This window comes from Quercus robur, chromosome 12 (assembly GCF_932294415.1).
Source record: "Quercus robur chromosome 12, dhQueRobu3.1, whole genome shotgun sequence".
In the NCBI taxonomy this organism is placed as follows: Eukaryota; Viridiplantae; Streptophyta; class Magnoliopsida; order Fagales; family Fagaceae; genus Quercus; species Quercus robur.
Genome location: NC_065545.1, coordinates 16,546,133 through 16,562,010, shown reverse-complemented (window position 1 = coordinate 16,562,010; position 15,878 = coordinate 16,546,133). Strand labels below are relative to the sequence as shown.

The 15,878-nt window shown below is 34.1% G+C and overlaps 2 protein-coding genes across 2 annotated transcripts; one reads left to right on the top strand and one right to left on the bottom strand.

Moving 5' to 3' along the window:
* Nucleotides 1–687: 687 nt before the first annotated feature.
* Nucleotides 688–7,444, bottom strand: LOC126708203 (U-box domain-containing protein 52). Its single transcript, XM_050408006.1, has 10 exons — nt 7,243–7,444; nt 6,659–6,771; nt 6,207–6,328; nt 3,477–3,691; nt 3,302–3,362; nt 2,893–3,196; nt 2,301–2,402; nt 1,801–2,229; nt 917–1,675; nt 688–747 (listed from the first exon to the last, which is right to left on the bottom strand). The coding sequence occupies exons 1-10, from the start codon at nt 7,442–7,444 to the stop codon at nt 688–690; spliced, it is 2,367 nt and encodes a 788-aa protein (XP_050263963.1).
* Nucleotides 7,445–12,802: 5,358 nt separating this feature from the next.
* LOC126708202 (protochlorophyllide-dependent translocon component 52, chloroplastic-like) lies at nt 12,803–15,812 on the top strand. The gene is made up of 5 exons (XM_050408005.1): nt 12,803–12,896; nt 13,298–13,386; nt 13,468–13,655; nt 13,782–13,987; nt 15,737–15,812. Exons 1-5 carry the CDS (start codon nt 12,871–12,873, stop codon nt 15,810–15,812), a joined length of 585 nt encoding a protein of 194 aa, XP_050263962.1. The 5' UTR covers nt 12,803–12,870.
* The last annotated feature ends 66 nt before the right edge of the window (nt 15,813–15,878 follow it).

The window sequence follows — 15,878 nt, the reverse complement described above, 5'->3', positions numbered from 1 at the left end:
TACTTCTTCTCATTCATTTTCCTGAAAATGAATTAATCAACATGATGGTTCCATGCCCAAGGCCTCTAATGGTTTTAGAATGGTAGAGGTGCTGAAGTTGGTTTTTCCAAATTGAAATATCCTATGGCTTATAGGGAAAATCATGAAGTGGACAGAATTTTAGTGATAACAAGATGCTTTACAGTACTGATTTGAGTGATAAGCAATTTTTCTCTGGTGTGCAAAAAGTACATTGAAGTTTGAATTCTAAAACAGGATATATACCTTTTGAAAAAAAAAAAAAAAAAAACTATAAAAATAAGACCTAGTAAGACAATCCTCAGCCTGGAAATTTTAAAATTTCACAAACAACCTTAATAACTACCAGCTCATGAAATGGACGTAAATTTACAAGACAACATTAGTGCCAGATGGGGAACCTGCATTTAATGGATCTTGTTGCCTGTTTGATGCCTAATTTTGGAACTAGAAACTTCTGTTTTTGCGGTTGCCTCTCTGCAGAACCTTTCCGATTTCTTAATGAAGATAACAACAATGGATAACTCAAAGAGGTTGTGGCTACACTAATATACATTCTGTGGGGGTTGACAACATGCAAGTTCAGATGATGCAGTTTGCTAACATTGCTTTAAGAGTTAAAGATGATATGGACATCAATTATTATCTACAAAATTTACATTTCCCCCGTTATAGAGTGCTTGAATATTTGGAGCTCAGATCAGAATGTTCATGTGGAAGATCCTCGTCCTGCAAAAATGTCAATTAGTCTATTGCAAACTAAGCTTTTCATCATGAAGGAGAAGTTAATCAAGCATTATGCAAATACTAGGGAACTTTTAAGGGTAATGATAATGAAATTGGGGATAGTTTTTCTGTTCTTGAATAAAAGGTTGAGTTTATGCAATGTCAAACTTACTAGCTGCAAGGAAACTTGGCTGTGGGCAGGTGAGAGGCTCGGGCTGCTAAACATCAAAGTGGGGTGCATAGTTTCTTCAGCAATTGCTCTCAATCTATTGAGTTCTGGCAAGATATCTTTGCCAAGATCAGGTCTGTCTTTCCTCCTTAACTCCGAACATTTGAGTGCCAGCTTAGCAAAGCACAAGGTCTCTTCAACTGGCCAATCAGTCACAGCTGGATCTAGCAACTGAGTAAGAGTTCCCTTTTCAATAGCCCTTTCAACATGGTGAGTCAAGCCCATTGGTGGTTTAGCTGTTATTAGTTGTAGAAACATGATGCCAATGGAATATATATCAGACTTTACTCCAAGCATTCCTGTTTGCTGATACTCTGGGTCTATATAGCAGAATGTGCCAGCTGTGGATGTCATCCGATACTGTGTCACGGTGTCAGCCAAAGATGGGGGTACTAGCCTGGCCAAGCCAACATCACTAATTTTGCTGACAAAGTTGCGGTCAAGCAAGATGTTACCTGGTTTCAGGTCACGGTGCACAAGTGGCTCTGGTTTGGACTGGTGTAGGAATAGCAAGCCAGTACCTATTTCGGCTGCAATTCTAAACCTAAGTTGCCAAGAAAGGGGTGGAGAGCCACCCCGACAGAAGAGACGGTCATCCAAGCTCCCATTAGCCATGAACTCATAGACCAAGCAGCCATACTCTGGGCAGGCTCCTAGGAGGAGAACCATGTTTGGATGCCGTATGCAGCTCAATACCTCAACCTGTGAATGGTCATGATTCATAAGCAAATCATATAAGGGAAATACTTTGAAATACTTCTAGTTGAATTCCCAAAATTTAATGCTAGTCTTGTGTTGTATATACCTAAATTCTATTTTAGACATACCTCTTGCAGAAACTGTGACCTTCCATGAGCTGCATCCGGACGAAGAACCTTAATTGCAACAGGTGTATGGTCCAGATAACACTTATATACAGGTCCATAGCCCCCTTCTCCAATCTTGCGGGATTCTGTGAAGAAGTCAGTGGCAGCTTCAATCTCCTCAATTGAGTACCTCCTATACCTTATGTCTGATTGTGCTAGAGCATCAAGTACCTTTCTCTTCTCCTCTGATTCTTGCAATACTTTCATTTCTGCATTAATTCTTTTTTGTCCTTCTAGCTCTGCTATCCTCTTGGCTGCTTCAGCAGCCTCAATGGCGGCCCTAGACTTGGCCTTCTCCTTTTCTGCAAGCGCCAATGCAGCTTCCTCAGCCAATCGTGCCTCTTGCAGTCTTCGCTCTTCTTCTAATTTCCAGCGCTGCAGCTCTACTGCCTGTTATGCAGATCATATCAGAGCTAGCTGAGAAATTTTGAAAGGCGTTCAGTGGATATTATTTCTTGTACCTTTTGTTTTGCTGTTAGTGCTTCTTTGCAGGCAGTACTGTACATTTCCATTGTTTGCTTGAGTTCTAGCTTTAGCCTCCTCATTTCAGTCTCCACGTCTTCCTGTAATTTCCATACAAGATTAAGTTTCATGTATCAATAATTGCATCCATGTAAATGTACCTTTATAGTCCAATTACAGAAAAAGAAAAAGTGTATGTGTGGAAGTGTTATCTTCACTAAGCTGGTAACATTCAAAGTTTAGGTATTAGGTGAAGTTTTTGAAAAATTTGGTTCTTTAGCCAACACATGATTAAGATAGGAAAGCTGTCATCATGCTTCATAAGAGGGTAGCTAGCCTTTATAAAAACACTGATAACTGAGAATTTTATTCACTAATATGCTCACACACACACACACACACACACACACTATAAACACAGTCTTGCTTAGATATCCATAATAAGCACTAACATGCAAATATCACATATGGCGCTAGCTCCTGGGTCATGAATTTGTATTAGCTTCAATGCATTCCTCATCTTACATACATGCACAAAATATAGGAACTAAATATGTACATTTATCAAATTAATTGACTGTATGTCCTTACTGCTGTTTGCGCTGAGTTTGATAGCCTATCATTTTCCTGTGAGAGATTTGAAATTTCAGGTGGTGGAGAACCGATTTCCGGTGACTTCCGTCCTATCTGCATTATATCAAAGTATTCTTTCATGTCTACCTCTGTGGAGGTGAGTGACATCCGTGAGGGGGTGCTGCCTATATCTAAATTGTCGTATACAGTGAACATCTGGTCAATGCTGGGTCTCGCGGAGCTAACAAAGGATATGTCAGTATCAGGCAGAGTGAGTTCCCCGTATGATTTTCCATCATAGCCTTTTCTAGAGAATGGTGACCTGCTTCCAATGAGAATTAAATTAGTCCTTTTAGAAAGTGATAGTTAAAACCATCTATATAAGAACTTTAGATCTTTCTCATTCTTAATCTGTAGTGTCACTGACCTCATGATATCTGTATCATCTTGCATTCTATGAAATAAATCAACTGGTGGCTTTTCTGTTCCTGAAACAGAATTTATTACTTATTTATTAATGAGAAATGGCTGAGCAAATATGGTGAAAAAAAAAAAAAAAAAAAGAGAGTAAGCAATACGCTTGAAAAAAAAGGTGTTTTGACCTTTCTTAGGAGTAGTAGAGTGATGGAGATTTGGATCCCATGCATCTGATTTGATGCTAGATTGGTTAATAAGGTGGCTACGAAAAGGTGAGGAGGGTGGTGCAGCACGCGAGGCAGATCGCATGGACTGAATTTTTCCTTTGGATATCACATATACGTTACAAAAATCTGGTGCTCCCTTTGCTACTGAGCCTGGAATATCTGTTGCCTTGAATCTTCGGAGAGGAATGATTTTGGAAAGTCAAGAAACTTTTAATAGGGTGTTAGAATAATGCATGGATAAATGATTAAATTTAACATTTTTTTCTACAATTTAAACTTTTGGGACCACGGGCATTTTATCATGATATAAGAACCAGTGATACTAATTATATATACATACTCTGAAAATTTAAATGATCATAATTCTTACCAAGCATGATTTTATATAGGTCCACACGTCTTTGGGACTTACACACCCATGAGACCCATATGCTATGAGAGGGATACTTCATGAGATGATCTTATAAGATAATTCTTTGTGTGTGTGATATAGGCACATATGTGTACTTTTTTGTTTTTTTGGTTTTGTAATTATAATCATTTTTCATTAATATAGTAATAAGTTTTAGCTTTTCAAATTTTATTTTATTTTATTTAAAGTTCAACAAATTATTTAAAATAATGGCTTTAACAGTTAGGATTGCATTACACTGATGCACACGTGTGCATGTTGAAAGCTAATTATAATATATATATTTATTAGGAAATTGAATATAAAAAATTAAGTCTTATATTATTTCAGTTTAGTCAATATATCAATATATATATATCTAAAAGTTGAAACGTAGTATTTATTGTTGCTACGCTTCTGTTAAGCCACATCATCTTCCATGTCATTGCCACATCATTATTGTTTTTCATATTTTTTTTTGACAATATTAAATATATGTAAATACATTGACTTTACAAATTCATTTTAGGCGGTTTTAACTTTACATATTCACTTACTTTAATTTTGATGTTATAACTAAGTATTGTCTATACATATTCCTCTTAGACGGTTTTAACTTTACATATAATTTTGTCCCTTAATCTTCCTTTATTTTGACTCTTCTTATTCTCATCTCCTTACTATAAAGTTGTCACTCTCTCCCATTTTATGCATATTTTTCCTACACAAAAAGGTTATTTCTCGCCCTCTCTCTCAAAATTTTTTTTTTTTTCATTTTTTATTGGATTTCATATGAGATTTGTACTCCCATTTTCTTATTATTGACTAATTTATATGTGTTACTTGATGCAAGTATTTTTTTATCATTTTATTTACAACACAAAATAGTTTTAATGTTGTTGACCAGATTTAGGGAAAAATCATATTATAATATGTCCATATTTTGTGTTGTTGTCAGGTTTTAGTTAGTTTGGAAAACAGCAAGATAGTCTAGATAATACGATGAAGAACAATTAATGCAGTTGAAGAAGATGGTATTTGTGTAGTTTCCTTTTACTATTTGTAAATATTTTTTTTAACAAATTAGTAGCAAATTGTTATGTCCTTATTATATGATATTTTTAGATGCTTGAGTAATTTTTTTAAGCATTTACGAATATTTTGTATTGCTCATATTTTTTTTTATCTCATTTGTGTATTCTTTGAGATTTTTAAAAAAACAAATTCAATTTTGTGTTTAAAATTATTTATTTGTCTATTCATTTTTCATATGTTGGATTAGATGTTAGATTAAATTACGATAGTATTAACACAGTATTTCTTATTTTTATAAAAAAAAAAAAAAAAACTATAAATTTCCCCTTTGTACTCTTGGTTACAATCATTATATATAAAATTATTACCAACACTTTTTTTCTTGGGAATAACGGCATATTCCTATTGCGTCACTTCAAAATCTTATTAAAAATTTTGAATTTGATTATACATTGGATATTTGGCTTGATCACATCACTTTTGTAATGTTTTACATATTCGGAAGAAGAAGTTTGACTTTAATGTGATTTTTATTTTTCTCTTTCTTTTTTTGAATTTTAGTTTTTGTTGATTTTTTTTTTGATATGTTTTTTGGTGTTTTTGATTTACGGTAGATACAATTGGATTTGAAAAAGTTTGTTTAAAAGTAAAAAAAAAAAAAATTTCAAATTTTATATACTTTTTTAATGATACACAAAATGTTATAAATAATTTTTATTAAAAAATTAATATTTTTGCTACATTTTGAATTCTTGAGAAAAACTGTATTGTTTTCATTTTGATATGACAAAAATTATATGTATTACATTTGTGATTGTTCCCAGTTATAATAAATGAAAATAGGATTATGAAATACATTACTATTTATTAGATTAGTCCAAACTACAAAAAATAAATTTAATGAGATCATTCTAAAAATATTATCACGCGTAACACGCGGGTCTACAACTAGTTTATATCAAAACTGAAATATGTTTTGTGGTTTGTGAATATCCCCAAGCTTAGACCATAATTTGGTTGGGATAGCTTCCTCAATATTCAGATGGTTGGGTTTATCACCATTGCCTCCCTATATTTATAGAGAATGTTGTTTTGTAATCTTATGCTACCACTCTTATTGAAACAATGGAAAGAAAACTTTATGCCATTAATGACTTCTAGTTAGATATTGCTTTTGAGCTCATAAAAGTCATATAAAGGAATGTTATACTAGAGTAATTTCATAAATTTTGCTGAAGCAAGTAGTTAAGAGAGGTACATACCTGAGAAAGCCAGTTTTTGTTGAGGCACCAACAACCAAATTCTCAATCCCCGTGTGATTTACATATTCAATTAATGCTTTGGCTACATCTGTGTCTTCTAGTACAATATCTTTGCAATTTATCTGATGTCAAAGAGAACCCAGTGAGAATATGAACACATGTATAATATGGGGAACTGTCTCTTTTTCTTAGGTAAGTTCAGACACAGAAGATATTTATTTATTTAAAGAACGCAGAGAATCTTTATAAAGAAGAGTCTTTTAGACTCGTCTCTAACCAATAAAACCTATGAATAACTGACTCCACCAGTCAGAACCAGTTGCTAGATAATCTAGGAGCATTCACCTTTGATGAGACAATAAGTTTTTGCTAATGCCTAAGAGCAAAGACCTTGTAATCATTGACAATGCTATCAGTGAATTTATGTTTAGATTTGGAACCTAAGCACTTACATCTTTACGTGTGCAAAAACATCGAAAAGGAAGGAACATTTCTCTTGTGCGTTGATCAGGATCTTTGCATATCAGTGAATTTACATCAACAATACCTGTCAAACGGGGTAGCCCTGCGCCCAAAAATTATGTACAAAATTAAGTCCATGTGATGAGAAATGTGAAGTGTGCATGTTGTATGGAAGTGGTTCAATGCAAATGAAACCTATCAACTAATAGGCTTAAGTTGGTAAAGACATTGAGGTAATTCAAGATGGTAGTCATCATTATTATGACCCAAATCTAAAAAGGAAAGAACCTTGGTACATGCACCTAAAATTGCAATGAAAATTTCATAGAAAATTTTGGAAAATTTTATTGCCTGTAAACTTCTGGAAGGAAAATTATTAGGTATTCCTGGAATACTATAAATACATACTCCCTACTCTCACATGAATAGTGGGTTCCATTAATTAAATTCATAGTAGGACCTACCATTTATGTGAGAGGAAGGAGTATGTATTTATGTTACTCCGAAAGTACACAATAATTTCCTCTTCTGGAAAAGGAAAACATTCCTAGAAATATAATAGAAAAATACTTACTTTGGGACGAAAGAGATGCTGAGGAGGAAAGCAATGCAGGTTTGAGCTTGACATGGAGAAGAATAAGGGTCTGGCCCTTCAGGACCAAATGATCAATAGACCATTTGAGTGCATTTTGGCTACCTTTGTCTCTGTCTATTGCCACTGCCACCAACCCATTTCCTCCTCCTCTTCTATCTGCATGACTTCTTGCCAACCACATTTTCTCTCTTTTTCAAAACCCTTTGCCAAAATCAAAAGAACAACAATACCCACAAGGCAAATTTAATGTAATTGTCTTGGTATGTGAAAATCCAATACCCTTTTCTTGGTCAACTTTTTCCCTTCAACTAGAATCTAATGGGATTATTTATTTATTTATTTATATGTTTTGTGTCTCTAAAAAAAACCCAGGAATTTTTTTATTCCTTCTTACTGGACAGTAACAAAATGGGTTCTTTTTTTACGGATCTCCTTTGTCTCTCTCTCTATCTCTCTAGTAGAAACCAAGAGAGACAGGACTTTATCTTCCAGTGTTCTGTTTAGATTGACTTTGACATCAGTTATTCTAGTTAGCAACTACATTAAGCACCTGACCCTATCTTTCTCTCCACCAATGTTCTTGAATTAGCAGTTTGGTTGTTTTAGTCTAATTTGATTTTTTCAAACCAGTCAATCCTAAAATCTCTCTTTCCCTCTAAGTTGGATCCGTCAGTTACATGAGAGCCCCCATCATTAGCGGGGGTGTTAGTTGTGTTTGACCTATGAATCTTTTTCTTACCAGTCTGATAATTATCAGGTGTATTCTATCTATAAGCCTTATGCACCGATCATAAAAAATACTAATTCAATAATTTATTTATCCTAAAAACCGTCCATAATATTTTCACAACAAATCTTAAGTGGCAAGTTGTTATGGGTTGTTATTGATTGGCAAAAACATAATTTTGGTGACGAATTCAATTTATAACCAATAACAACTTACCACTTGTGAAAATATTGTAAAAATATTGTGTATGTAGCACTTCTTTATTTATTAAGTTGTTTAAGTGTCACCATTTACTAATAAGTAATAACATTCCAATTTTTAAATATTTTGTAATAAAATTGATAGTTGATTTAAAATTTTGGTCTTTGGATTTGGTTAACAAGGTGGCCTTAGGCAATTTTTAATAAACTATTTTAAGAAATTTTTAATACTACTATTTTGGAAAATATATAAAGATTTCAAAAAAGTGAATTACTTTTTTTTTTTCAATAAAAAGTTCCTAAAAATATTTCCTAAACCAATTACTTAGGGCACCCATGAACTTTTTTCTAAAAATTTCCGCGTTACAAGTAAATGTGGAGATTGGAATATATTCTTCATCCCCTATTTTTGGGGTTATTCACCCAAAAAACCAAAAATTCATCGTAGCTCGAAAATTATTTTGGCCCCATTAATGAAGTATAAGCATTAATTATACTAGCTTGTAATTTCATGCTTATGCATAGATATACTTAAAAGATATACATGAAGATGCATAATATAATTCTTACATATATAATTTAAATATTATTGACAGTGATTTTTATATTTTTTTAACTCTTTAAAAAGTTTTGTAAAAATATTATTAAGAAGAAAATGTAAATTGACCATTTTTTTAAATTTTTTTTATGTTCATTAATTCTAGATTTTTTGGTTTTTGTACACAATAACTCATTTGGATGAATATTTATGATGTGGTTCCACATTTGACTCCAAAATCAAGAAATAAAACTCTCTAAAAATAAATAATTTAGGACACATGACGCAAAATTGGACTTCAATTGTAGAATCTAATTGAATTTTCTCTAAACTTTACCTATTAATATATATATATATATATATATATAAAGTCTTGTAAGAATATTATTAAGTAGAAAATATAAATTGTCTATTTTTTAAAGTTCATTAATTCTAGACTTTTTGGTTTTTTTATACAATAACTCACTTGGATGGATATTTATGATGTGGTCCTACATTTGACTTCAAAATTAAGAAATAAAATTCTCTGAAAATAAATAATTTAGGACATATAATACAAAACTAGTCTTCAATTGTAAAATCTAATTGAATTTTCTCTAGATTTTACCTATTAATATATATATATATAGATTGATTTGTCCAAAAAAAAGAAGAAAAAAAAAGTATTAACTATATTAACCTTTTCACACGCTACGCTAGTATTCAAGGCTCTTCTTATAAGATTGTACTTTTTGCAATAGCCCATCAAAACGTGGCAAAGCTCCCATAAAACCGATCCTTTTATCTATACTTGGCCCAAAAAAAAGATAAAGAAATAAAGAAGTAATGGGCGTAATGGCCTAAATTGTTCTCATGAAATCTGCTTTGTGTAATTGGTCATCTCGTGAACATTTTTATTCTGCCACAATGTCACTTCCCAATAGTTGGGCAAGGAAGGGTTCGCAGGAAATCCCAAGATCTATCTACAAAATCACACTAAATGGCCTTCCTCTGGTGCATAGAAAAAACTTCAAAACCACAAGAGGTCATTACTTGATGATCTTACCCCAGTTAAAAAGACCCAAAAATAAAATTAAACAGAAAAAAGTTTAAGACTGAGTTTTCACCTTCAAATCCAACATAATTAAATTCTTGCAACCAAACATGACCTCATTTCATCACCAATCCAAGCCTATATCTCCAAATCTCAACACCAACCTATTTTTCTCAAATGAAAGAAACATATTTTTGAATCAATTTCTTGGTATTCCCACTTCTCTTCCCAAATGAAGGCCATGTTCATTTTTTTTTTGGTTAATAATTTGATAGTTTCAACAAACGGAAAGAGGAGATTCAAAACTTAGTTTTCTTAATAAATGAGAGCAGACTATATCACCAAAATACAAGACTATGCCATGTGTCATTCTTAAATTCTCCAAAACCTATTTAGCAAAAAAAAAAAAAAACTCCAAAAGCTAAGCTCAACACTCCCTTCCCACCTTCTCACTCATCAGCTCGTCACAGTAATGCATGGCTGGACCCTTCAAATGGTCAACCTCAGTCACAAACACCAACACCCTCTCACACCCAAGTCCATCAAGATCTTGGTTTCAGGCTAGGGTCATTTAACCCACCATTCTCTGGACATATGTATAGCCACAGTTTATCATCCTTGGTACCCCAAAAGGGAGTCCCCTAAAGTCAGGCCTTGTGATATTTATGAAAAAACTTTTTGCTACCAAGTTGAGCATTCTGAATTGTAAAATCATATTCACATAGGCTCTATCGAAGGAGGGAAGGACCCACCGTAAGCGACTAAATTTCTAGTTCGAAATAAATCAAACAAGTAAAATAGTTTCACAAATGCGAATTTGTATTGATGATTGTGTGGTACAATTCTCTGAAATTACAAAAGAGTGATCCTCTGATTTGATCTCCTTGCAAGACTTATTGATTGGATTTGTGGTAATGTGATTTTGACTTGAACACAAAATATCCTTTGATTTGGCTGAGGGATGGATCGAAGATTGCTGAAACGGAATTACAATGAATCTCTAGCTATGAGCTTGTTAGAAATCCTTTGTTCTTCACGTTCTTCGTGTTCTTCGTGTGTTCTTTTTCTTCGAAGGTTTATGGTGGAAGTTCTTCGGGGCTTTAGAAGCTTGGATCCGTAGAGCTTCACTGATTTGTGATTTGTTGATGTTTTCGGACACTTTAGGCTTGATTCTCGCAAACTTTAAGATCTAGGCAGATAGTCTGGATGATTCTGCTTCGAATGTTCTTCGATTTTGGGGTTGAAGTTCTTGATGCTCTTGAAGGCTTTGAGGCTTGATTCTTGCAGAGCTTTTTCACTTCTGAATCTTGGTCCTCCTAAATGTCTTAGGAAGGCTTCTATTTATAGGAGTTTGAGGGTGGGTGAATGACATGTGGCGGAGTCTGATTGGTGACACATGTCACAGCCTAATTGGTCCGCTTATGTCATTGCATACACGTGTTGGACTGCTTGTGTCATCGCTTACACGTGCGAGGCTGCTTGTGTCATCGCTTACACGTGTGCTGATGCGTGATTGGTTTTTGCATGACATTTGGCGAATTTTCGTTGGCTTTTGAATAGTGATAGCAAAACCTAGCAGCAATATGTGGTGCTTTGAAATTGGTTGTATTTTGTTGACTTGGTAATGTGACATGTCAGCTTGTGATAGGTCGGGAATTTTTCCTCTCAACACCCACTATAACCAAATACATCATTGCTTGATTGGTGATGAGAACTACTCTTATTGGGCAAAATTTGCCAAATAGTATAATTCTGGAAAAATTTTAGGCGGATGGCATGCGTTCAAAGTTCATTCGTTAGTTGGATTGTTTTTGGAAGTTGAGTACGCTATACTTGACTTTCAATGGAAGTTGAGTATACTATACTCAACTTCCTACTAAAAATTAGCTTTGAATTAGATTAAAAAAGAGAGGAAAAAGCCATGTAGACTATTGAAAGTCGAGTATGGTATACTTGACTTTCAATGTATAGCATACTCAATTTCCAGGCTAGTAAATTACACCACCCCACCTATCTCATTTATGCGAGCACGGTAAATTTTTTTTAAATGGAACTCGAGTCTATTAAATTCGAGTTCCAATAAATTTTACACCAACCTCAACCATCTCAGATATAAACTATTTGATACACTTTTCATCTCCCAACTCACTCAACTCTCACTTCTCCCAGCTCTCTCCCACGCCCAAACTCTCCCTTTCACACACATTGATCATTCTACAAATTAAAAAGCTTTTCTTCTTCTTCAATTTGTAGGTAAATATTCAAACCTTTTTAATTTTTTTAAAATTTTTTGGTTAGACCTAGCTAATATATATACTCACTTTTTTCATTTGGTAGATATATATACACATACCACTTTTATATTGTTGACGAGTAATGCGTTGTTTGTAATAGTAATTTATCATTATCATTATTATTATTGTTTTATGTATTTGTTATTTGTGCTTTGTAATGGGTTGTTATTTGAAATATGCAATGGGTTTTTCTTTGTAATGTGTTGTTATGTATAATGCGAATGAATGGGTAACATGTTATTTATTTGCAATGTGTTGTAATGTGTAATGGTTTGTTAGTTGTAAGGTGTAACGAATATTAATTTAGGGATAATTACACATAACCCACCTGTGGTTAGGGCGAAAATCACTTTGCCTACCCGTGGTTTAAAAAGTATCACTTAACCCACCTGTGGTATGTTTCCGTCAATCTCCGTAACCCACCTCAAGCCCAGCCGTTACAAAAACACCTCTTAACACCAAAACACAACATAACGTGAATCAAAACACCCAAAACTCAGAAACTTTTCAAGAGAGAGACTTGTGGTGAGATCAACGTGTTCTTCGTGGTTTTTATATCTCTTTTTCAGCCTATCCTGGCCCGGTGGTTTCATCTCATCACGATGGTTCTGGCTCTCCATAAGTGGTTACAAATTTTCTCGCCATTAATGAGTTGTGGCTCTCCATTTGGTGGTTTTGTGTCACCATTTGTGGGTTTTGTTGGTTTTTGCATTTGGGTGTGCTTTGTTTTTTTTTTTTTTTGATACAAAGATATTCTTGTGGAAAAGAAACCCCCCTACATTCCAGAAATAGATGATCCTTCATATACTAACTTAATGGGAAATAGAGATATTCCTAATGGGTATGGTTTGCTACTATCTTCTGACAAGAACCTATTATCTTGGAAAATATAGATTCTATTTTTTCTACTTATGAAACCATATCTGGCCTTTTTTCCTGCTATATGTTTTATAACTTTTAGGCACCTGTAATGCTGAAGGACAAAGTATTAATATTTTATAATTTCATTTTGGCAAATGTCATAAGAAAGTTCATATCTTTTTGATTGATTGTAAATGGTTTCTTCTTTCTTTTCATTTGGCATAAATATCATATGGAAGGTTTTCAAATGTGTGTATCACTAAAAGTTGGGCACCTGAATTTGGGCTTTGCTTCTTTTTTTTATTTTTTTATTTTTTATATCTTACCTCCTTTCTCTTTAGCAGATCTGATTGGGAATATATTGATTTTTTACAAATTCAGATATGAGGTATTGATTGAGAATCTTATGGATCCTGCTCATGTTCCTTATGCACATTATAGAGTAAAGGAAATTCTACCATCCAAAAACAGTGAAGTTTTGAATAATCCTTATGTTCTGCCAATAAGTTTTGATTTCTTTATTTATGACTGAAACCAAGTTACCTTCACAGCGGAGGCTGATAGAGAGGGGTGCACACCGATTGAATTTAAGATTGAAAAGTTGGACGGCAATGGGTTCAATATAGTACAGTTTCAGGAATGGAGCAGATGCACATTTATTGCCCCATACCTGGTTTATGCATCTCTTAAGCCTGAGGATCAAGCTAATGGATCTGAATCATCAGCTGGAACCAGAAAGGTTATCTATTAGATTGATTAATCTTTTATACATAGATGATAAACAAAATTTTTGGTTAATTCTTACTTATGTATTTCATTTTTCGTTCCTTAGTACTTCTATTTATGTAAATCTTGGTTGATGCAGGATACATCTGTGCAGAAGGAATTTTTTAAAATTTTTTTTTCCATTCCAGTTAGTCTAGGGAGTAGCAAATTGATATGGAGCTTCCCAAGAAACTATGGTCATTGGATTAATAAAGTTGTGCCACGATGGATATTTCATAAGGAACAAAACCTGGTTATAGACTCTGATTTATATCTTCTACACATTGAGGTGACTCCCATCTCTTTGTATGTTATTGCAAGTTTCTTTTCTTTTTTTCTTTTTTCAATCTAGGCAGCTGGTTTATTCCATTATAAATCACTTTTGCTTTTGATGGGTTACTATCGAATTAAGTTACTAGTATAGGTTCACCACATCAACCTTACTACAGATTCATGGGTGTGCTTTATTTATTTATTTTTTTGCAGAAATCACGGTGGCCAGTGGTTATGGGTTCACAATAGAGAGAAAAGAAAGATAGAAGTTTTCCCCATTGCCTCCCTCAACCCTTTGGCTAACTCCTCGAATTTATAAAAAAAAAAAAAAAAAAAAAAAAAACCCAGTTGCCCATAGCCACCAGAACCTCCATAGCCACCCGACCCACCATTCAAACCTGTAGAAACTAGAAAATGATCAAAACCCAGTTGCCCAAATCGCATTTCAAAACGGCCCAAATTCTTAAACTCGGCTCCATGGCTAGAACTCAACGGGTGAGAGTAAGAGTGGCACGAAGAACAAGTATGAAACCCACTAATCTGAACTGGGTTTGTGGGAATTCGGGTGGAATGCGAAATGGGTCTGCGAGAAAACCCCATGAAACTGAAAGAGAGTAGGGATTTGCGGGTGAGTGATGTTGAAAAAGAGATATAAAAACCACGAAGAACACGTTGATCTCACCACAAGTCTCTCTCTTGAAAAGTTTCTGAGTTTTGGGTGTTTTGATTCGCGTTATGTTGTGTTTTGGTGTTAAGAGGTGTTTTTGTAACGGCTGGGCTTGAGGTGGGTTACGGAGATTGACGGAAACATACCACAGGTGGGTTAAGTGATACTTTTCAAACCACGGGTAGGCAAAGTGATTTTCGCCCTAACCACAGGTGGGTTATGTGTAATTATCCCATTAATTTTTTAAGGTTAGCGACCATGTAAAAATTTGTTTGAGTTTAAAAATTTGAATTTTTGCTTGGAGAGAATAAAATTTCAATTGTTTATAATTGTTTGGTGGACTATACAATGTTATCTTTATATTTTCCTTGAGGCAATATTTTGTAGTTCATATCGAATAAAGATGTTATATTCGTCACTAACTTTTAGTAAACTTATTTGACTTATAGGCTTGTAATGAGTTCGATTGATTTATATCTATATTATGGTGGGGAGCCTTGCAGTGACGTGACTTATGGAGTGATATATGAAGGGTCTGGTAAAAAGTTAGAGATTATTCAGCTAAAAAAATGGTGGAAGATCAATTTGAAGAAGTTGAAAAAGAAAATTATGAAAGAGCTGGATTTGGACCGTCGGTTGCATAACATAAAAAATATATATCATGCTCTTCATGCAGTGTTTAGTGACCTTATTGTCTTCACGCCTATTAAAATAAAAAGAGACAAGCATGTTAAGATTATGTTTGACAGGATAAACTCTACACCCCAATTAAAAGCTACCGAGTTGTATATAAGTGTGGAGCCTCGTATAGAAGTTAGCGGTGAAGATGTGCAATAAACAACTTTGGAGAGTGGTAGGGGGAAAGAATTCCAATCATTACATGCAGATAGTTATTCGACTCTTACCCCGTGCACCACAATTGGGGGTTATACACTACCATGTCAAGAGACACCAACTCCAATGGAGGTTTGCAGATCTAGTTATCAACAAGAATGTATTCAATCTCTAAGGAGGAAGACGAAGACGATGTTGATCATGGTAGAGATTAGTATAAAGAGATGATTGGGAGAGATGACTTTCATGAGTATGTTCTATGAAAATGTTGACAATGTCAGTCATGATGTTGTGGATGATCATGATGATGATGCTATAGATTTTCAAGATGATATAGGCGATGGTATAGGTGTGTAGCATGTTACAACTACAGTCCCTACATATGAAGCTCATGGCCCGTCATTCCATGCAGACACTTAGGAT

Bases quoted from the DNA above. Each gene is read 5' to 3' on its own strand.
- LOC126708202 (XM_050408005.1), top strand. From the start codon at position 12,871: ATGGGAAATAGAGATATTCCTAATGG. The intron at 12,897-13,297 runs GTATGGTTTGCT...TTACAAATTCAG, and splicing joins AATAGAGATATTCCTAATGG to ATATGAGGTATTGATTGAGA. The intron at 13,387-13,467 runs GTGAAGTTTTGA...TTACCTTCACAG, and splicing joins AATTCTACCATCCAAAAACA to CGGAGGCTGATAGAGAGGGG.
- LOC126708203 (XM_050408006.1), bottom strand. From the start codon at position 7,444: ATGTGGTTGGCAAGAAGTCATGCAGATAGAAGAGGAGGAGGAAATGGG. The intron at 3,197-3,301 runs GTCAGTGACACT...CATTGGAAGCAG, and splicing joins GATGATACAGATATCATGAG to GTCACCATTCTCTAGAAAAG. The intron at 1,676-1,800 runs GTATGTCTAAAA...GACCATTCACAG, and splicing joins GGTCACAGTTTCTGCAAGAG to GTTGAGGTATTGAGCTGCAT.